General features: G+C 39.5%; 2 protein-coding genes across 3 annotated transcripts in view; one reads left to right on the top strand and one right to left on the bottom strand.

Moving 5' to 3' along the window:
• The window catches only part of JAM2 (junctional adhesion molecule 2), a 35,988-nt gene extending 33,002 nt beyond the window's left edge, over window positions 1-2,986 (bottom strand). For both annotated transcript variants that reach the window (XM_035545628.2, XM_035545629.2), the window contains exon 1: window positions 2,849-2,986. In XM_035545628.2, coding sequence (XP_035401521.1) covers window positions 2,849-2,903 — 55 coding nt within the window. In that variant the 5' untranslated portion in view covers window positions 2,904-2,986. The remainder of the gene's footprint in view (window positions 1-2,848) is intronic.
• A 7,057-nt stretch (window positions 2,987-10,043) lies between these two features.
• On the top strand, window positions 10,044-20,007 carry MRPL39 (mitochondrial ribosomal protein L39). Its single transcript, XM_035545627.2, has 10 exons — window positions 10,044-10,156; window positions 10,500-10,706; window positions 11,068-11,207; window positions 11,685-11,784; window positions 13,533-13,600; window positions 14,921-15,033; window positions 16,638-16,703; window positions 17,532-17,685; window positions 18,618-18,665; window positions 19,878-20,007. The coding sequence occupies exons 1-10, from the start codon at window positions 10,105-10,107 to the stop codon at window positions 19,962-19,964; spliced, it is 1,035 nt and encodes a 344-aa protein (XP_035401520.1). The 5' UTR covers window positions 10,044-10,104; the 3' UTR covers window positions 19,965-20,007.
• Window positions 20,008-21,938: the final 1,931 nt, after the last annotated feature.

Raw genomic sequence — 21,938 nt, 5'->3', positions numbered from 1 at the left:
CACCACAGTTCTAAGTGGGGAAAAAAAAAAAAAAAAGTTAGGCTGAACATTTGAAACAAATGCCACCTTCTACAGTTAATTTTCATTTGCTTCTTGGTATTTAAAGCCATCTGACACCCTATATTATGGTGCCTAAGAGTCTGTGCAGGTTTGTAGACCACTAGCCATCTATAGCAAAGAAATGTCACTTCTTAACTAAAGAGCAAGAGAAGGAACCATCCTTGAATGTCTCTTCTGGGGTCACCCCTGCTCCCTCTCCAAATAAAAAAAAAAAAAGGCAACATGGTTCATAGCCTTATTTTGTAGAGATCTTAGAGAAGTATGCAGCCTTGCAAATTTAAGAAATCCCATCTCACCCAAATACGGACTCTAATTTAGAAATCATAACTCCCTACAGAAGTTAATCCAGCAAACACAGAGGGTTCAATAGAAGACTGGGGGCTGATAATATTCTCAACATTGAGAGAATATTATCATGTGTAATATGGAAAGCATACTTTAAAGACTTCTAGCTCCGCTGTCATTTCCTACAACTAATACAGTCATGCTTTGTAAGTTCTTGGAGGAGACTGAGGGTGGAGACGTGACTTTTTTGACCTAGAAACCTCTGTATTTGGCTGAAAGATTCCTGAGCACTAAGGAATGTTTGTTTTAAAGCCAAAATAAGGTGAGGTTTTATTTTATTTTTTTTTATTTATTGCTGAATCGAACTATCCCCGTGAGCTCCATCAAATGTTTATGTAAGACTATTTATCGCCTCTGCATTGTCCTCGCACAGACACGCTGTACTGAATTTGTTTTCAGCATCACCAGCTTAAACTTAATTTCTCACTTAAAGTAATGCAGGAAAAAGTCAGCCCTAGAAGATTCACAAAAGGGCTAGTTTATCAGTATATACCATCTCCTCAACAGTAGCCATGACTATTAATAGCAATCATTTCTGTAGATTTTCTAACTCTCTCATCAACAGAACTCACAAGTCTTACCCTGCTGCACCTTTTAAAACTTTCACAGATAACACCAGTTTATTGATCTCACACAGACTGAGACTATGATTGATGATCTCAAACTCCCTAACTTTTCCCTAAATTAAAGGTCAAAGATAGGCTTTAACTCAAAAGAAACCACTACTTCTACAGGTCAATGGTATTTCTTAGCAGGTTCTCTCTATAAAGACGTAATCTACCTCAGCACTGTTCTTGGCTATGCTGATTTCCTATGATCAACTTACACGGCTCTTAATTTCTACAGCTGAATTACCAAGCGAGCTCTCTACACCTGCTCCACAATATAATGCTCACACGCTTCAGGTATCAACCCACTTCTTTCTTTTCCTCCTTAGTGGGGAATGGGCAGAACCCCAGTCCTGCATGAGAAACTACTCAATGCATACGTCTGACTGGGATGCCGGTATTACTCAGTCTTATTGTTCATGTGAACGTACTGCAGCCACAGGAGGAGCAGCAGACTCCTGACTGCCTTTTCTGCCTGCATTTCCTCCAACTCACACAAACAATCAGCATTTGCACACCCACCTACGGTTGCTTTCTTCACGTAGCAACTTCTTATCAGCACCTTGCTGGTAAACTGAGTTCGCCCCATCTGGCATTTTCTTGAGAATAGCGAGAAGAAGAGTGAAAAAAACATGAGCCTGCCAACAATTTAGGCACCAGATCCACTGTACTGCTTCCAAATCATCCTGTAACATTTCCACACTGGTCAAAGCCAACACCATCAGGGGACACAATAAATCCAACAGCTGAGCAGCCTGAACACGCTGAAACCAGTCACCAAAAAAAAAAAAAAAAAACATAGCAGCCTTATTCAGTCACATATACCCCATGAAATGAGGAAAAGATCAAAAAAAAACTTCAAAAAAATTCATTATATGAAAGAGAAAGTCTGCACCAGCTGCCCATCTAAATAAACCAAGTTTTCCATAAGGTCTTGTGTAAGTGAAGAGAAAGGAAAAGAAAAATTGCCACCAAACTGAAACTGTAGCAGTGTATATGTCATTTAAAAGTCTGTCCTCTTAGGACTCGTTCCTCCTCTGCAAAGGATTTTCCACACACACAGGTTTCTGCTAGGTGCAGAGTTAAATACAAAAACGCCCAGCATCAGCACCGTCCCACATCCACAACAGACTGAGCACCATTCGGGGCTCAGGTCTTACCAAGACCGTGCCACACAGTTCTTTTCAAAACATTATTTCCACGTACAGCCTCTTTCGCTATTGCAACAGCGGGACACGAGAATACAAGAGGAGTACGGTGAAATGTGACTTGAAAGCGACAGTCTCATCACAGGCAGGACTGCCACTGGTAACGCTGTGTATCGATTCACCACCTCAGTGCAGCTATTTTTCACTCACTTCCACGTGCTTTCTGAGCGGGGCAGCTTTTGCCAACTTATTTTAACGCTTCCTCTCGCTGTTTTTAACGAGTTAGACAACAGGACCACAGAAACACTGCAAACGCAAGCCTGCTCTGGAGCTGCACCAGCCCGTGCCGCCAACAGACACCGCTCTCCCCGTCCCTCAGGGGCCAGGAGGGGAGCGCAGCCCCAGTCCTAGCAGCCGAGCAGAGATGCGGGGGGCTCCTGGCGGCGGCTTTGGCGTCCCCCTCGCCCTGCCCGTGGCGCCCCCTGCTGCCTGCCAGCACTGGTCCGGAGCCGGGGCCAGGGCCGCTGCCCCCCTCCCTCCCGCTGCCACCTCGCACGCCCGGGGGTGACCGTGCCGCCGGGGCGACGAGCCCCAAGGCACAACAACGCGGGCAGACGGGCGGACCGACGGACGGACAGACGGACAGAGCGCGTACGTGCTCCCAGGGGAAGGGGCGCGGCGACTTACAGCAAAGGACCCCCAAGTAGCCGAGGAGCAGCAGGCGGAGGCTGCGGCTCGCCATCTTCCCAGCAGCGGCCGCTCCCCCCCACACCCCCGGGCGCCAGCGGACGATCGCCGCGGGGCGACGCCGGCTGCGGCGGGGCGTGGGGCGGAGGGGGCGGCACGGCACGGCACGGACCGGCCTCGCCTCGCCTCGCCTCCCCTCAGCCGGCGCCCGGCGGGGGAGAGCGGAGCGGGGGCTCTGCCCTCGCCCAGGCGAGGCGGTGCCAGGCTCTGGGCGTAGCCCGCGGGAGAGGCGGCTCCGAGCCGGTCCCCCTCGGCCACAAAACGGAGGCGGCTTGGGGCTCGGGGGTCCGCTGGGAAGGACGGGGCAGCAGGTGGGAGCGGGCGGGGAGGTGCTCGGTGGCAGGGCACCGAACCTTGAACCCGCAGGGCACCGAACCTTGAACCCGCAGGGCACCGAGCTGTCAGACCCACAGGGACAGGGACGGTACCAGGACGCCTGGCTCCCAACCCCGGCTCCAGCACACACGCATACAAACACACACAAAGGTGTGAGCTCTTCATGAGCTCAAGGACGTTTCTTGCCACAGAATAAACGATAAACTTTTCGTAATCGAAGCCAAACTTCCTAAAAGCTTATACTTGTCGCAGGAGAGGTTCCCAGTCCCTGCCTGCATTCGCTTCCCCCAACGAAACCCACCTTGCATGGAGAGGAGCTGGATAGAAGCAGCCCTAACAGGGTGAAATTGTGAAACAAAACTGCAACGGGGATGCTGCTGACAATGTGGTGGTGAGGTAGCGCTTGTCAGAGTCACAGTGAGCCCTGCTACTTGTGCAGCTGGGCTGGCCGAAATACCGTGTACTGTAGGGTGCATCCCTAAACCAACAGAAGATGAACCACGCGGTCACCTTCAAAGCCTTCTTTATTGGGAGTTTGTATTAGTTTAGGAAATTATTCATTAAACATACACGAGCTGCAATGGCCCTTTAAATTTACGAATCAGGGAAAATTCCTCATCGTGACAGTTAGTGGTGTATCTGAGTCGTTTCTAATGATATCTCCAAATATATTACTATGGATGTAATATGGTTCTCTAACAGGAAAAGTATTATAAGTATTTGATAATCAGAGTAGCAACACTGGCTATATTTTTAGACTATAGCAAAATGAGGAAAGATTATTTATAAAGCATCTAGCAGCTATTTTAATGGAGACCAAACAAGTAGGATGCCATGATACTCTTTAAATCTTCTTAGCTTATTTATCACCTGCAAAAATGTATATAGAATACAAGTAATATTTCTGAAAAATAAAAGACCATATATATGTATATATCAAGTATGTATCACCACTGTATGGGAGGAGCATGGGGGAAAAGTTATAGAGGTGGGGAATATTAGGAAAGAGAAGTGTGGAATTAAGTTAAGGGGTAGCTTATAGGATAGCTACTGAAGTGAATATAATGGCAATGATTTGATAACGAGAATGAAGAGGGAAGGTATCCTGTTAGACATCAGGATGAAGTTTAGCTACAGTAGTGTTTCCACCCCAGTAAATATTCAGTTATAATTGCCCAAATACATGGAGTCATATATAGCATTTAATTTGGATTTCATTAGCATGACTCATACCACAGTAAATCCACTTAAATGCTTTGGGTTTATATAAGCATGAGGTCAGAGTAAAATTCCTTTTTTTTTTTTCTTCACTATTTTGTTTCTCTTGGAAGAAAAAGAAATATCTAGTGTACAAGATTGTCTCCTCAACATTTCTCTGTCTTTCTAGTACAGTTTCACAGTGTTTTCACAGTTTCTTTGCATTCCCCTCTTTTATTTCAGCAATAACTGGATCATGGCTTCTCTGCTTGCTTTATACAATTGCTGGAAATACAAACAATTAAATATGAGTATTTTGAATGCATTTACAGAATGTTTTGGAAAAAAAAACACACTTACAATGCATATAGTTCACTTAATGTATATACTTTTTCTGTATTTGCTGAAAATGGTATTCTTAAAAAATCTGTAAATACTTTGTTAGAAGAGTACAAGACTGCTATCAATATACTTAATCTTTTAAAGTTAAAAGCAGTAAAACAGTAAAAATAGTTTCATTAAAACAACACAGAGAGCCCAACATGAAACAGTTTGTTCAAAATATTCCATTTAACAGTTATTCTGGGAGAGCTTTCCATGCAGACTCCTTTTTAGAATAATAAAAATAGTCTATAATTAGCATCTGCACAGAGAATGCAGGTCAGATAGCTATCTTATTTTGTAATAACTATTCTAGTCAAGTTCTTTGCATACAAAAGCCTTTAAGAATTGTGTGGAAGTGTAATATGATTTCAAACTTAGCTGCTTCTTAATGATTTTAGTAATTCATAAACCAAAAGTTTACACCTATTTCATTAGATGACGTGTTAGAGTAATCCACATTCTTACATTACAATGGAATTCCTTCTCCATTTAATGAAACTATAGTACAACTGACTGCTGACAATAACTTGCTCTAACATTACAAGTTTACCTCTTCTGTTAGGATATCACCACTGTGTTAAAGAGCTCTGTGGAAAAAAAAAAAATAGGGTTTCAAAAGTTAATTTGCAAAAACTCTCTGAAATAGCATAAGCCAAAACTCATTATTTTCATCTTAAGAGTGTTTAACATTTTCTAGTTGCATGATGATAAAATCAAATACAGAGAAATTAATCTATATTTAAAAAGACTCCTTTTTGTGATTTCTCCATTCAGAATGTCTTGTTGTTGTTTTTGTTGTTGTTTTTCCTTTTTTTTTTTCCAGTAGGAACAAAACCACCCTATATTTATTTTGCTGTGCTGATTTCTAGAATAACTTTGAGTTATAATGAAAAAATGAATACAACAACTTAGAAATGCTGAATTTGGCTTAAAGGCATTGCAATGCAAATAATCACATTACAGATATGTAAGAGAGGTAGATGATTATGATTCCTCATCTTAAAAAAAAACAAACTTGTAATTGGGGAAAAGTACCGTGCTACAAGAAGAGAACTGGCTGTTTAATTAACAGAAGAGTAAGATTTAATTCCTGTGTAATCACTCATTTATCATGGCTTACAAATACCAAACTAGAAGACAGTCATGGAAGAACTAATGAATATTCATCCTTGTACTGCCATCAAAAATAAAAGTTTAATGGAAAGCCGTTCTTCCCCACTATACCATATTCAGGCATAAACCTGACATATTTCAAGTTTACTTCTTGACTTTAAGTAGACCAGCTGCTGTAACCATAGTTTCATGCAAGCAACTACTTATTTTTAATCTGGTGATGGTAGTATTGCTGTATCTGTGAGTAGGTCATCTCTTGTTTGCGGAGTGAAACATCAGGGAAAGCACAGAGGATTATAGGTCTGCACTGCCTTTCCCTTTTCTTCCTGTGCTTTCCTAAGCCCATTTTCTTTAAACTTCTTTGTGTCTCTAAGCTAAGCTATGGTAGGCCACTGAGACTGCTGTTAACTGGAAGGACTAAGGGGAAAGATTTAGGATATGGAGCCACTGAGGACAAGAGGGAAAGACATGCAAAAAAAAGTGCTCCTATGCAAAAGCATATCCGTATCTTCATATGGACAGTAGCAGGGATGATTGTTATTGCAATTTACATTACTTAAGTTTTGATCAAGAAGATCTGTTTGAATATAATTCCATACTTAGAGATAGAAATGTTATGTTTGAGGTGGTCAGAGATGCCATAGCATATGTATGGGTTGAATCTATGTGTACACCAAATTGTTGTCATGTATGTTCTCCTAAGTGCTGAAGACTGGAGCAGACAGCTGTAGAGTGATTGTTCTGGTGTGATCGGGGCACAGCAATGAGACAAGTTGATGGAAATCTATTTTGTAAAACTGCTAAAGCAGATTCCAGTTAATTAATGAGCTTAATCACCAAAACACATATTTCACACTCCATGTAACAAATTTTAGTTCTGGAAAACATTGATCAATATGCTATGTATTTTAGTTTGTGCCCAGACTAACAGCCTGGACTACATTGAATCAATCAGTTTGAAAGCTTTGCTCTAAGTATGAAGAAATATTAGCAAACGTGTAAGTATGTGATAGCTACACTTTAAGGAGTAAGCTTTTTCTTGTGCAATTTTAAATGTCACCACACCTAGTTTTTTATAATGTTCTGAGTATTGCTCTAACAGCTGTCCATCCTCCAGATACAGTAGGCCTTGTCTCCTTTCTAATTCTGTGGCATTTTGTTAATTTGTTTTGCTGCTTCATGTTAATTGCTTTAACTGCTGTCTGGAAAAAAAAAACTGATTTAGCTGGCGGATTATCTTCTTGTTTTGCACTTTGAAACTGAAAACTGCAAGTAGAGTTTTGAGAAAAGAAGAAAAACAAAACAAAACAAGCAAAAAACAAATACTTTTGTTTTCAATGAAGCTGTCGCTGATGGCTGTTTAGAGACAGAGTATGCTGTAAATTACTTGCCTTGCTATAATGGAAGAGATTAAAGCGAGCGTTGTGATACAACATAATATCTCTATGAGATTGTCAAAATGTTGCATATCTAATGTGGCAGCCAAGCTAGAATCAGGAAAGAGAGAAAATGTGAGGCTAAAAGAAGAAAACAGTAATACATTTTACTTGTTCTCAATATATTTTTTTTTTCCTGAATATCCCCCCAATCTGTTGTATAGTTTTATCTTTGACTTGCAGAGTACAGTATTAATGCTGTTTTTTCAACTGAACTTGAAAGATTACTGTCACTGAGCAAGCAGCTCAGTAGCAATCAAAGGTACATTTCTAAAAAAAATCCACCAAAGTAGGTGGCATTGTCGGATGTTTCGTGATTCAGCTTAAGCAACAGTGGAGAACATGATAGCAAGGATGCTGATGACGGTAGATTCAGAATTGTATTTAAAATATTTTGCAAGAACATGTAGTTATACACGACACTGTCTTGCAAAGAAATTGCTGCCTCCAGCCATGAATTACTGCTACCACCTCAGTTGTGCACAGGCATGTGTATATGAAGCTGTACTTTAAGACAGGTCACTGAAATAACACAAATAAAACCCAAATCCCTCAGAAATACTCATTCTGTAACGTGTATCTGTTGAGTGATCTTGTGTTCAGCAAATTGTAGGGCTCTGCTGCACTGGTCTGCCCAGAGGGTGAGTGGTAAGAAGTGAGGGAGATGGGCACACAAAGGGGCAGGCTTTGTTAGGGCCATGCTGCTCCTGGAGTGGTCTGTCAGCAAGCCCAGGACTGGGCTGGGAGCCACGGGGCCAGCAGCAGCCATGGTTTGTCACGTACAAATTGCCTCTGGGTCACACATGGTGGTGTAAGAGCACCAACAGGATTCCCATTGCCTCATAGGGCAATCTCCCATTTTCTGCATGCTATGAAATACTATTCATGGTTTCCCTGAAAGTCAAACAGTTTTATGAAGACTTATGCCTTACAATTATTTTTGGCCAGTTTTTCTCTGCTTCTATTACCTGTCCCTCCTCCATACCACAGACATGCTTAGTGTTGTGACATGCTAAAAGCCTCTGGCCTTCAGCCAAACCCTTCCCAGCGTACTTTTCAGTCGGAAGGCCTTAGTTTTGGGGCACTGACAGACAGATCAATAGCTCGGGGATTAAAGCAGGCCCGTAAGCCCCCCGCTGGCTGCTGGCAGGGCCATGCTGGGCAGCTGAGCATAATCCCCAGCCAGGCCTCAGCTCAGGCCCCAGCATTGTGGTGGGTTTGTGATTTTTTTTTTCTATCACAGAAGTCTCAAGTAAATACACAGAAGTAAATGATGTTACAGTTGTGAGCCAGCTGTGGCGTCATGTATCAAAAATGAGCTTGAAGACTGAACTTTGTAATTAACCCCAGATTGATGCCAATGTTCTTCCTCTTTTCTGCTTTTGTCCAGGGGCTGTAGATTTGGCAGGTGAGCCCTGAGTGAAATTTCCAGCAGCTTCAGATGTCTTTTGATTTCCACTGGGGGGTAAAGCTTTGCACTGTCACTCTGAGGCCAGGGATTACCAGAACACAGAGGGCTATGGCCATGCTCCTCCCAAAGCCTGCAGCGTGCTACAAGGCCCAGGAGGCTTTTCGTCCTCATTGTACTTCCATAGCGGCACCAAGCAAGTGGAAGCAGGGAACAGATATGCTACCACCATTTTCCTGAACTTTAATAAAGAGTTGCATATATTCATACAAAAGATTTAGAGATTAGAATTTAAGTTAGAGAGACTGTCAAAGTAAAGAAATGTGCAGTATCAAATGGAATTTTACTCTAGTCATTCAAGTCAAGTGAACAGCACATTCAAGAGTGACAGAATAGAGCTTATTTCTTTTTCATTCTCCAGACATTTCAAATTGACATCCTCAGAAACTAGAATATTCTTCTTTCTATATTCTTATTATACTGTACGTTGAAAACGTTTTTTTTTTTCAATTAAAAAAAGATTATGTGATGTAATCAGTGACTGCATATGAATCCTCAAGCCATAGAATAAAAAGTTAATAGAACTGGCAGAGTTGAGCTATAGTGGTGTAAGTACTAATAGCATCTTTGTGTTTTCTGAGGACCTTTCACCTCAAGACTATAAACTGTTATATACACACAACTGTGTAGCCTACAATATGCTCACTGCGCTAAAAAATAACTTGCATTTAACTTGTTTCAAAAAGTGAGGAAGCACGATGTTTGACTTGCCAAAAATCTGCCTCTATCAAATAACATGATGAAGGGCAGCACAACCACCGTACACTCACACCTGGTTTTCTGGATGACAGCCTTGGCGAGTAGGGCTGCCAGCACCAGGTGCCGCAGCAGCAGGAGCCGGCAGCCCTGGGGCTCACCTGGCTGCAGCCGATTGCGGTTGCAGTGGAAAATTCCCTGCCCATTACTGTCCGTGGCCGGTATTAGCACATTTAATTTTTTGGATGCCGAGTTTAATTACAGCTTTTTATTTATTTATTTTTTGATGGCACTATGTCAGTGTAGCTGTTTTGACGCTTGCATTCTTGGTGGCTGTTTTGTCTTTGCCACTGGGGGATCTGGCTGACAACCATCAGAATTTTAAGACATGGGAACAAATCCTGAGTTATTTCACAAATTTTAACTTTGCCTGGGCCTCGCTCCCGGCCCCGCGGTGCCGCCTGGCGGCCGAGGGCGGAGCGGCGCCCGGAACCGAGCCGCCGCTGCCGCCGTTTCCGGCGGAGCCGGGTGGAAGCGGCACCGGGGCGGCGGGGCTCGGCCGCAAAATGGCGGCGCGCTGGGTCGCGCGCTGCCTGCGGGTCGGGCGGGAGGGACGCCGTGAGTGGAGTCGGGGGGGCCGGGCCGGGCCGGGCCGGGCCGGGCCGTGTCGTGTCGTGTCGTGTCGTGTCGTGTCGTGTCGGCTGCGGGCGTGTCCCGCGCCCGTCGCTTTCAGGGGTCGTGCTCGGGGCGGCCGTGCACGGCCGGGTTACCCCTTTACGCTTATAACGCCAAATTAAGCCTTCGCTGCTTAAGAGGGTTGCTTCCCTTTGCTTGTTTGTTTTGTGACTTTAGGCATGCTCGTTAGCAAGAGTTGCTGAATGCTCACCTTTCTGCAGAAACTGGCTTATAAGGAGGTTTCAAAAACTGTTTATTGCTCACTTTAGATCATTTCTTCTACCAGGGTTGATCTCCACACCAGCAGCTTCTCGACTGACATCGGAGGAAATCATTCAGATGCGCAATGAGCTCTTTACCAAAGAGAAGGAGAGACAGCTATCTCTTTATCCACGAATTGAGAAAATAGAAGTAAAGTACACTGGAAAATCTCACCCTGGTAGTTTGCTTATAATGAACAAAGCCTTGTCTACTCCATACAACTGTGCCATGCGTAAGTGAACGGGTTCTTAAGCTAATGTGCCACTGAGGATGAAAATTATGCTGCCTGTTGAAGTATTTGCCTTCCAGATTTGAAATGTTAATATTATAGGCATTGTAATGGCCAAGGTAGGGGACGTGCATTCAGAGTATTTGTATTTAAGTTTACAGTACATTTGTACTGTGAACTTCGTGACCTAAAATACATCAGCATAAAATGATTAATTTTTCTAGACTCTATCTGCAGCTTATCCTTCTAAGTCATTTACAGTAGTAAAACACTTGCAGATTGTTGTTACAAATGCAGGGGAATAATTTGCTGACTCTGAAGAGTAACATTAATAACGGTGCAATATGTTTTTCACTTTTTTCAGACTTAAGTGAATGGCACTGCAAGAAATCTGTGCTAGCTCTTGTGGATGGTGAAGTCTGGGATATTTATAGACCCTTGACCAAATCATGTGAAATTCAGTTCCTTACGTTCAAAGATGAAGATCCAGAGGAAGTAAACAAGGTAAACTTTCATCTTAACCTCATTGCAGGTGACCCCGATTGCTGCTCCTTGATTTTGTATGCCCCTTTTAGTTCCATGTCCATCTGCCTCCTTGAACTTTGTTGTTGTGAAAGTTTCAATATTTTTAATGGTTGGTTGGCACCTCACAGTTACTGTTAGTTGGACCACAGTGCGGGCTAGCTGATGTGTGGACATTCTTTTCAACCTATATTCTTGCATGATTCTATGATTTGAGGTTTAAATATCCCAAGGGAAACATCTGGCTTGCCTTTCAAGTGCAATTTTGATTATCTTGATCATCTTTAATCATCTCCAAATAGAAGTCTACATTCTAAAGAAAGTAATGGTAGGGTAGACATCTAGGTTTGTGCCTAATTCAATGAAATGTTGGTGGGTTTTTTTGGATAGCTGATGTTCATCTGGTATAGGTTGCTAGGTTCTAAGTAATACCTCTGTGTTTTGTAATCCTCTTTATAGGCCTACTGGCGTTCCTGTGCCATGATCATGGCGTGTGTGTTAAAGCGGGCATTCAAGGATGAGTACTCTGTGAATCTGGTTAAAGCTCCAGAAGTGCCAGGTGATATAAATGTTTTACTGTTGATCATCTTGTCTTTCACTGCTTCTTAAGTGAGTGTGTAATTATGTTACAAAAGAAAATCAGAGGCTCTTTTTCTAGTGTTTGAAGGTACTTAGCATTTTTATGTATATTAGATGCTGTTGTTGCAGCCTTTATTTGTATTTGATGTGATGGGTGCATTGAAGTAATACAGAATTTGTATTTGATTATGTTAAGTAGCTGGGCTTTAAACTGTGACAACTGAGTGGTCTCTACATAACTGCTAAGCTGTGTGTCCGCTTTGAAGGCCATCGAATGGATTGGAGAAAAGACAGGAGCCTATCTTCTGAAACTGTTTTTCTATATCATTTGATATACTGAGGATTAAATCTTAGATCTTTGCACTCTTTCCAGATTTCTTTTCTAAAGTTTTAGCTTTGCACTTTTAAAATGTCCAGAGTCTTACTTGGCCAGAAATTATCAGTGGGGAGAGGGAAGAAGTTGCAAGGGAGTCTGTGGTCCTGGGTGCTCCATTGGAAGAGTAATTATTAGAACAAGAATCTGATGTACCAGGATTTCTTTAATTTAGATTAATCAGGCTGAAAACAATTTATTCATTAATGTACGGAAGATTGGTCTGTAAGGTAACTGGATTTCAAACCACTTTGGACCACATAGATTAAGTTAGTAACTTAATGGCACAGTCTTTTGATTATGAAGTTACATGAGTAATATATTTAGAAGATTTGATATGTTTCTGTGAAATTTGCCTTAATAACTATGTAACCTTATGATTTGATTAATATGATTAATAACTTGAGTTATTAAAAGTCACCATTTATACATCAAGCTGTAAGATTATTGAAGTTGGTTGCTAACAATTTCTGTTCACCTGTGACCTAAGATTCACTAAAATTAGAAAACACACTAGAAAGGAGGTTACGTGGACTTGATGACTCTTGTGGGACCCTTCCAACTTGGGATATTTTTTCTTTTAAGTAAGAGAGCCTACCACACAATTATATATTTGATATATAAGAATGTGGTTTGTTGTTTGGAGTCTTCCTACGATTCATTCCTTTTTTAGTCTTTTCAGCACTTGTCTTGATTGGTAGGTTTAGAGTGGATATTTCAATTCTACCAGGATTTGGAATAATCTTGCATACACTAATTTGTGTCATTACAGTGTATGTGTAGAAATAGCATTGGCTTACTAGGTTCATAAGCTTGATTTTTTTAATATGTCAGTAGCTTGATAAATATACACAAAAAGCACTCTAACGACTACCACAGAAATTTGTGTTAAATGCATGTCATGGATAAACATCTTAGTTTAGCTCTAATATTGTCTGATTTATCTATGCAATAAATTCCTCTTTACAGTTGAATGGTGCAAATTTAGTATATGATGTGAAAATACTGTGAAATATTTTCAAAGTCCGTTGTCTTTTTCAGTGTTTGTGAGAAGCAGTTTTGGGAAGCAGTATAGTTTTTTTTGTTTGTTTGTTTCCTTTAATGGGTGTATATTATATAAACATTAAATTAAAGCACATTTAAAATGAATATTTCTCATTCAGTGAAATTAAAATGATACAGATTTAGTCTGCTGGTTGACTGTATAATCACAGCTGAAAATTTATACTTTATCGATTTCTTAAGATTGTGTTTTTCTTACTAATTTTCTTACATCTGTAAGACTATAATATGGCAATGAAATATGTACTTCATTACAAATATGAGTATTTTTCTTTTTGGAATTGGAATTGCAGTGATCTCTGGAGCTTTCTGTTATGATGTAATTTTGGATAACAGACTGAATGACTGGCAACCAACAAAAGTAAGCACAATAACTTCATGCTCAAAAAGTTCTGTAGCTTACATTTTTGTCCAGTGTTTTCTTGGCAGGGGGAGAGGTTAGTGGGGGGTTTGTTCTTTTTTTTTCTTTTTTTTCCTCCATTCTTTTCATAGGGTATGTCTACACCAGTATTTTATTTTACATGAGGAATACACTTCAGAAACTAAATCTCTTCATTTATCATATACTGGCTCTTGCTGAAGAGTGCTCTCAGCTCACAAACTGCATTTCTTTCAGATGCAATTAAATACAGAGCTGTCCTCCAGATACTTACAGGTTTTAGGCCTATAGGGCTAGAGTAGCTGTGATCTGAAATACAATTCCAAAAACAGTTGGTGTGGCTCTTGGGACCTGAGTGCCATCCATGTTACTGTACAGATCCACTCCTGCTTAACCACTCTTGCCTGGTAATGGAGATGTGACCATAGGCTTATAGACTTTATATGAGTAGAACCCTCTGACAGTAAGGATGTATTTTCATCTATTAGTTTACAGCATAATCAAGTCATTGTTGTAAAAGAACCGTGAGCACATTCAGCTGAAACTCTTCTTAATAGTTTGCTTATATTTCATGCTCTCTGCTAAATCTAATCAGCTACAAACTTCTATAAAATCTAATCATGTACAGACTTATAACAGTTTTGTAGCTGGTGTGATCACAAATGTTTTACTTGTCTGGTGCCTATTCTTGTTCTCATGATGAAGCATCAGCAGAGGTGTGTGTGGCTAACAAAGCAGTGTTAGTCCAGTACAGATTTTCTTTTTCTTCAATATGATCTTGTAGTTAAAATATTTCAGACTAAGTTACTTTATAAGTGACGTAGTAAATGCAATTTCTTCTAATAACAGTTTCTTATTTATCAACAAATCTGAGTGTGCAAAGCTTTGGTTTTTGGATCAAAGCAGTGAATTTCATAGTTACTCCGTAGTTTTTTCTTTTGATTCCACCAGATTGGAGGTTGTTTATAACTGGGGTCATGACTATGGGAAACAGGATACACAACTGAATATTGACCATTGGCAAGACCCCACTTGCATATATCATGTTAGGAAAAAACAAGATGTTTAACTCCGATTAATGTATATTGTTTCTGATGGAAGAATGCATATTGATTTGTTCCTTAGCAATATGTTGCTGATAAATAGTAAGCATTACAATCCTACAGCTGTATTCTTATATTTAGGATTAATACTAGATGGTCCTTATCATTTTGACTAATATTTAGTGTTTCCTATGCTCTATCTATTCAGTACAGCTGTGAAACAGTGGTGACAATTTTATATGTTTCAATTACTTTTTAGGACAACTTCAATTCTCTTACAAAGGATGCTAGTAAGCTAATTTATAAAGACCTGCCGTTCGAAACACTGCAAGTTGAAGCAAAAGTAGCACGTGAAATGTTTCAGCATAACAAGTAAGTGTATAAATTTGCCTTTCTTTTAGAAAGGTAATTATAAATTCATTTAAATCTCTGCATAAGATGTGATAGGTGAAGTAAGAAGGTACACGTCCCACTGCTCTGATTGCACTCAAACACGTCTCCATTGTCTTTGTTCCGCTAGCTGATTACATTTTTAATGTTCTCTCCAGAGGCCAACACCTTTACTGGAGGTAGTTTTGTGAGAAATGGAAAGGTTGTAGACTTCTAAGTTTAATATTGAGCTTCAAGATTTCATTACTTTTAAACTGGAGCTCTGGTGATTAGACCTTTTGCATGCTAGCTACCTTAAGCTTTTGCTGAAAGGCTTTCATATTCAAGTTTTTTCATATCTTGGTATCTTGAAATGCAGATTTAATGAAATGCAGTTTTTGAGCTCTACAGAAGGAAAATGGGTAAAATACAGAATCGTCTAGGTTGGAAGAGACCTCCAAGATCATCTAGTCCAACCTCTGTCCTAACACTAACAAGACCTCCACTAAACCATATCACTAAGGACTACATCTAAATGTCTTTTAAAGACCTCCAGGGATGGCGACTCAACCACTTCCCTGGGCAGCCCATTCCAGTGCCTAACAACCCTTTCAGTAAAGAAGTTCTTCCTAATATCCAACCTAAACCTCCCCTGGCACAACTTTAGCCCATTCCCCCTCGTCCTGCCACCAGGCACGTGGGAGAATAGACCAACCCCCACCTCTCTACAGCCTCCTTTAAGGTACCTATAGAGAGCGATGAGGTCTCCCCTGAGCCTCCTCTTCTCCAGGCTAAACAACCCCAGCTCCCTCAGCCGCTCCTCGTAAGACTTGTTCTCCAGACCCCACACCAGCTTCGTTGCCCTTCTCTGGACTCTCTCGAGCACACGCTGCACTGTTATAGAAAGGCATGTTCAAAACACTTTTTTTAGCTGACAGACCACTTAAGCAATGTTTTGGAAAAATTAACTGGTCCACAGCTTTTCAGTGGTTGGAGAGAAGTAGGGGAAAATGACAAATAATTTGACACTTTGTGAACCAAAATAAAATTTTGCTTGAAGCTAAAGTTATTACCAAAATAAATAGTACTTTTAGCTTAATAATATTTATGTGATGTACCAACTAACTTCTCTTAATGATGTTGGTTGACAAGCATTTACAGCAGGTAGGAGCTGAGCGGACTTCAGATAACAACTTTAGACATTGTATTTATGTTTGTAGAAAGAGCAGAGACTGCTTTTTGCCATCTTGCAGATGACCAGTTGTTGGTGTCCACACATTGCATAAGACCAGTTTAGGTGATGAGATAGTTTCTTCTGGACTTATATATGATTTAGAAAAAAATTTATTTTTCTATGTAGTAGTAGGTTCATTTTATCTTTCTGAAAAAAACTCTGAGAGAGCATGAACCTCTGAAAACATATATGCTTTATGAAACATATCAATACACACTGGCATATAAACTTAAGAGTTTAAATTTCTTTCAGTGCTCTCATAAATAAGAACGTAACTTTAAGAAATGCTCCCTAAATCAATCTGTTAAGTATTCTTACAAGAACTTGGTGTTAAAGGCTAGAAATTTTAATCTTTTTTTTTTGTCTTGATCAGATACAAAATCGAGACGATAGAACAGAAAGCTTCTCGGAACATGGAAGGAATTGTAACATTACATAGGTGAGCAAAACTGAACTCATTCTGTAATATTTCACTGAAAAGTTTAGTTGTATTGCAAGTAGTATCTGCAAGTAAAAAGAATAAGTTATTTATGATGGCTTTTAATTTAAAAATAAAATCACATGTTCAAGTGTTGGAGATGGGAATGGAGCTGACTTTTGGAATGCAGTGTAAGATGTAAAGTTCTTAGGCTGGAGGAAGGAAGCTTTTATTATAGCTCAGTCTTAAAATTTGTGACTCACTTAGGCTGGTGATACTCAGTTTTCCAGATGCCTAAACCACATTTGCTCTAGTTTGTTCAGTAAGAGGGTAGATGGGCTTGCATGTTGATTGCTGGGAGAGGTTTGTTCTGAGTATCCTTTTGCTGTACATCTTCCTCTTGTCTCTCAGTTTTCTTAATTAATTGGCAACTTTCCAGGACATGAAAGGGAAATACCTGTGCAGGTAGTAAACAAACTGTTCTTCAGAATGTGTGATCTTGGGGACAAATCTTTTTCTGGTGAACGACAAAGTTAACCCACTATTAAAGTCAACGTGACTTCAAAAATTTGAGAAACTAATGATTATCTTTCTGGATTTGGGATTTAAATTTTGTAAATTCATTTTGGGACATTACGTGACCTGTACGTTTACTTCAGGAAATCTAGAAATGCTGAACTGGGGACGTGTTGAAAGGTGTTTTGGGATTTGCGTGGATTTTCTTTCATCTTGTTTGAAGTGTTCTGTAGATAGGATTTTGCTAACCAAAAATAAATAGGATTGTAATTCTCTTTGATTATATTTGTCATAACATTTTTTTTTGTTTTTTCATTTCTTGATTCCGGTCAGGTTTGGTGACTTTGTGGATGTTAGTGAAGGCCCTCACATTCCAAGGACAAGTTTCTGTTTCCAGTATGAGATAACGGCAGCCCACAATCTTCAGACTAACCAACCTGAATTGATAAGGAGGTTCCAGGGTGTGTCTCTACCAGTCCATTTGAGGGTAACTAATTCATTTTCTATAATTTTTCTTTTCTTTTGAAGTTAGGGCATTTGGCATATTTTCTGGTCTTTATTCTATGCTGTGACTGTAATAATACAGAGATGAGAGGAGGATGAGTAGCAGATGACCTCAGAAAGTGATGGCCCATGATGATGACCTCATTGGGCATTTGGGGTTCAATTGACTTGGAACTATAGCGGTTATGGAATCAGAGCTTGAAAGCTTGCATCAGAGCACCCCAACATTTTTTTCAATACTGAAAGCATGATTTTGGTTGCACAATTGCCGCATGGCTATTTCATTACCCTTGCCTTAGTGAATTGTTTATCGTAGTGCATGCTGATCATCTGAAATTGAGGCTGCTGACAATGTTCATTCATTCAGGAAAGAACAGAACTTCGAATTGACAATCATGATGGAGTCTTTTATGATACCAAAATAAGATTTGCTGTTGTTACTAAGTTTTATCACTAATCTATCTTAAGGAAAGGCTCTGCAAAAATGTAGCTGGAGGCAAGAGTCTTCCCATTCCTGTTGACTTGTATTGTCTTGGCCTATGGTCTAGAACATGTGTTACTGTCTCCACTGGGGAAGTTTACAAGAGAGAGGTGGGCACCGTCTTCCTTGCCTCCTTTCTATGTACCTTTCCTTATCATTCCCGGTCATAAGATTTTAATGTCTATTTTTGCCCGTTACCCCCTCAATGATTTCACACAGTGGATGGATGTGATCAATAAATGTGTATTCAAGCCCTCTTTAATCCTCCCAAAGAATACGGGCAAACTGGACACTGAGGTAATACGCCATAATGTCTGAATAGAGATTGTTACATATTTTTTACATCATTTCTATAAACCTTTCAGAATATAATCTATAGTAAGATATTTCTTTTTTTTTCCTCCAGTAATATCATTTAATGACATTTATTACAGGCTCACCACATTGTGTGGCACAAACTGCTGGAAAGGTCGAAGTGGCTGGTAAGTCTCAGCGGTGAAATAGGACTTAAATATATAAAAAAAAAAAACACAACACAACAACCTCTGATAGAGTAGCATTTGAATGATTAGAAATGGATAATATCCTCAGTAACATATCTTTAAGAATAGAAATGTTAACAGGTGAAGAAAAATTGGATGCACATGAAATTTAACTGCTTTGTAGTAGAAGATTTTTCTGGTATTGTTTTTGATGTCTGACTGCTGAAGTGCATTGTACCATTCAGAAAAAACATGCAGTGTTCAACTGATATTTTGTACTATTTCAAATAATGGGAGCAAATTATGTCAGGCTTATCTATGACTGAAGCTGTCTGCTTTTTAATAGTCCCTAAGATCTTTTTAATTACCACTTTAAACTACATCAGTATTTTTGAAATTCATCTCTAGAATTTATGTTGATACTACACGTGTAGAACTTAAAATATTTTTTTCCTGTTTTAATCATGAACACGAAATAAGAAAACTAAAAATTGGAGTAATGTATTTATACTTACCTAGATTTGAGGTAATAGTAAGTTTTCTGCCACAGGCTTGAGAGAACACAAGCAAACAATACTTTTAATAACTAAATGCAGGGATAAAATCTACCATTGGGTGAACCTAGGTGGAAACTACTGGAGATGAAAGGAAATACTATCTCAGTAAACTGCATGAATGCACTAGTTTATTTTTCTCCATTTAAAATCTGCATGGAAAATAAAAGTTTCTTGCAAACATTCTTCTGTCAAACAGTGTTACAAAGTTGAAATGGGCTTATCCAAGAGAATCTTTATGCTGACTGAATAAAAGCAAAAAGGCAAATTTTTTCCATAAATGGAACAATAAAATATCAAAAGCTGCATATAACCAGAGACTGACTTTCAAAGCATGATTAAACCTAGGGAATTGTTATGAGAATTAAGTAGCAGATGGTTTGAAGTCTTCAGAACAAATATTTTATTTACTTTTGTGGCGAAAGAGAGAAAAAATATGGTATGCCTACTGAAATTTGTTAGCCAAGGATGTTCTCAGAGTCTAACCCGTAATTTTTTTTAAAATGAAATTAGTTTGAAGATGCTTCTTGTCCAGATTGTTTACTTCTGGATACAACAGTTGTCTTTCTTGCTACACTGACAGTGTGAGGGGAGGATTTCCAGGATCTAGAATTAAGTCATGTTTAATAAAAATAACAATTTCGTTATTTTTCTGCAGGTCACTGAAGAGAAAATTGTGGAAGCAGCAGCAGAAAGTCTTGAGGAAAAAGGTGGAACTGAAGAAGAAAAAACTTTATCAATCTAAATTAACCTCTAAATGTACATAATAAAATGTTTGGTTTTTTACATGGCTTATTTGTGCTACATATTAAACTGTCTTCATTAATTCAGTTGAATTCCATGGACCTGAATCATGGATAGGTACAAAGCCAGCATCATACATTTCAGCCTACTTTAATTTCAATTTTCTGTCCCTGTTAGAAAGGCATGGATTTTTTTAAAATCTCATTTGTGTTAACTCATTTTGCAAATCATTATCTCAAGAACAATGATATGTGTCCAGATATTGTCCTTTCTGATTAGTGTGCTTTAGGCATCCTTTTTTAAGTTGATACAATTTCAAGACCACGTTTTTAGGCTAACTCTTTACATGCCGTGTTTCTTGCTGGAGTTTCCCGATGAAATTCCACTGATTTCTTTGCCTACTACATTAGAGACAAATAATGTCTTAAACAAAAACTTCCAGAAGCCCATAAAGGGTTACAAAAGGGTTACTTCCCAATTTTGATTTTGTCAGAACTGAAATTAGATTATTTTGTATTTGCTGTTCAAAAGACACCATTCAGTAGCTTAGTGCAGAATTACCATTGCTTTATGAGTACAAAAATAGCTGAATATAGAAACTGAAAAGTTCTTTGAGGTTATTAATTGTCTGCTGTACAAGAACAGTTAATATCACTTTTAACGATCATTTTCCAGAACAGTACCAGGAATGTAGTCTTATGCACATCCCCACCATAGTAAGATTTATTATGCATTTTCATTCTTTGGTATTTAAATGCTGTGGCTTCAGTTAAATTTTACAAGGGGTTTTTTGCTGGATAATGTTTTCTGACATTTTGTGTTTTCATCACTAGCTCATTAGAGCTTCTCTCATACCAGAAACTATTACTATGTGAAGTGCAAATATTTTCTCTAAATTTTATCCCGCTTACTACTTTTACCATTAACTGCATTACATGCTTTCTAATTGATTGATACTACAGTTTTGCAAGAGCAGTAAAACATTTAAGTAAGGAAATCTTACCTAGCTTAATGAATCTACAGTAACTAATATGGAAATAAATGCTAAATGTGTTAGAGCACAGAAGAAGAAATACAAATAATAAAAGCTGATGAAATTGCACAAAGTCTACTTAAGTTATGTGTCAAAATATGTTTGCTCTTAGGCATTTCTGTGCTTGGCACAATCTAGCTATTCAAATTTACTGTCTTACCATGAAGTCTCTCAGTATAGTAACAGACTACGCCCTCTAGTATAGTTTCATGTTAAGTGCAACACATCCTTGAAATATAACCCACACCCGCCCAGATCATTTGAAGAACTTTTTTTCCTCTCAATTAGTATTGCAGATGATTCTTTAATAGTGTTGACTTTAAAAAAAAAAAAAAAAAAAAAGATTCCAGATACAAGGTTTACTTTACGAATACACCCTCACATTCTATTTATTTTCTTAAAGACTAGAAATGATCTCTCTACTGAATACTTGTTTCTTTTGAACCTAACCTGGAGTATACTTTGGCTTTGGATCTGTTGCTCTGGTACTACTGAAAAAGCAGACAGTGGTGAGAAAATGTGTGCTTTTTTTTTTTTTTGAGGTACCTGCTGTCTCCGACTAACCCACATTAACCCACAGTGAAGTGGGAACTGATCTAGGCCTCCTATTCTGAATTTTAAGCCGGTTATATACCCAGCTTAAAATGGGGGGGGGGATGACAACCCAACTTTCATAGTGTAAAAAAAAACAAAAAACAGAAGGCAAATCGCTAGGCTAAAAGGTGTAGGGAGTGAATTTCTCTGTCCTAGCCTTTTCTGGTTGACAGCTGCTCAGTTGGCAGCACTGCCGCGGGCTGCCGGCACTGGGCAGGCCTCAGAGCTCTGGGAGGCGAGGTGCTGCCTCCCCGTGGGTGAAGCTTTGGGAAGGGGACTTTGCAAGCGTGGAGCTATGCTACTGAGAACTGTTGAGACTGTTGAGGGCTGCCAGCTGAAGTTTACTTG

The sequence above is a fragment of the Cygnus atratus genome, chromosome 1 (genome assembly GCF_013377495.2).
Source record: "Cygnus atratus isolate AKBS03 ecotype Queensland, Australia chromosome 1, CAtr_DNAZoo_HiC_assembly, whole genome shotgun sequence".
Lineage (NCBI taxonomy): Eukaryota > Metazoa > Chordata > Aves > Anseriformes > Anatidae > Cygnus > Cygnus atratus.
The sequence above is the reverse complement of the archived record's forward strand: the minus strand, read 5'-3'. Positions and strand labels throughout refer to the sequence as shown.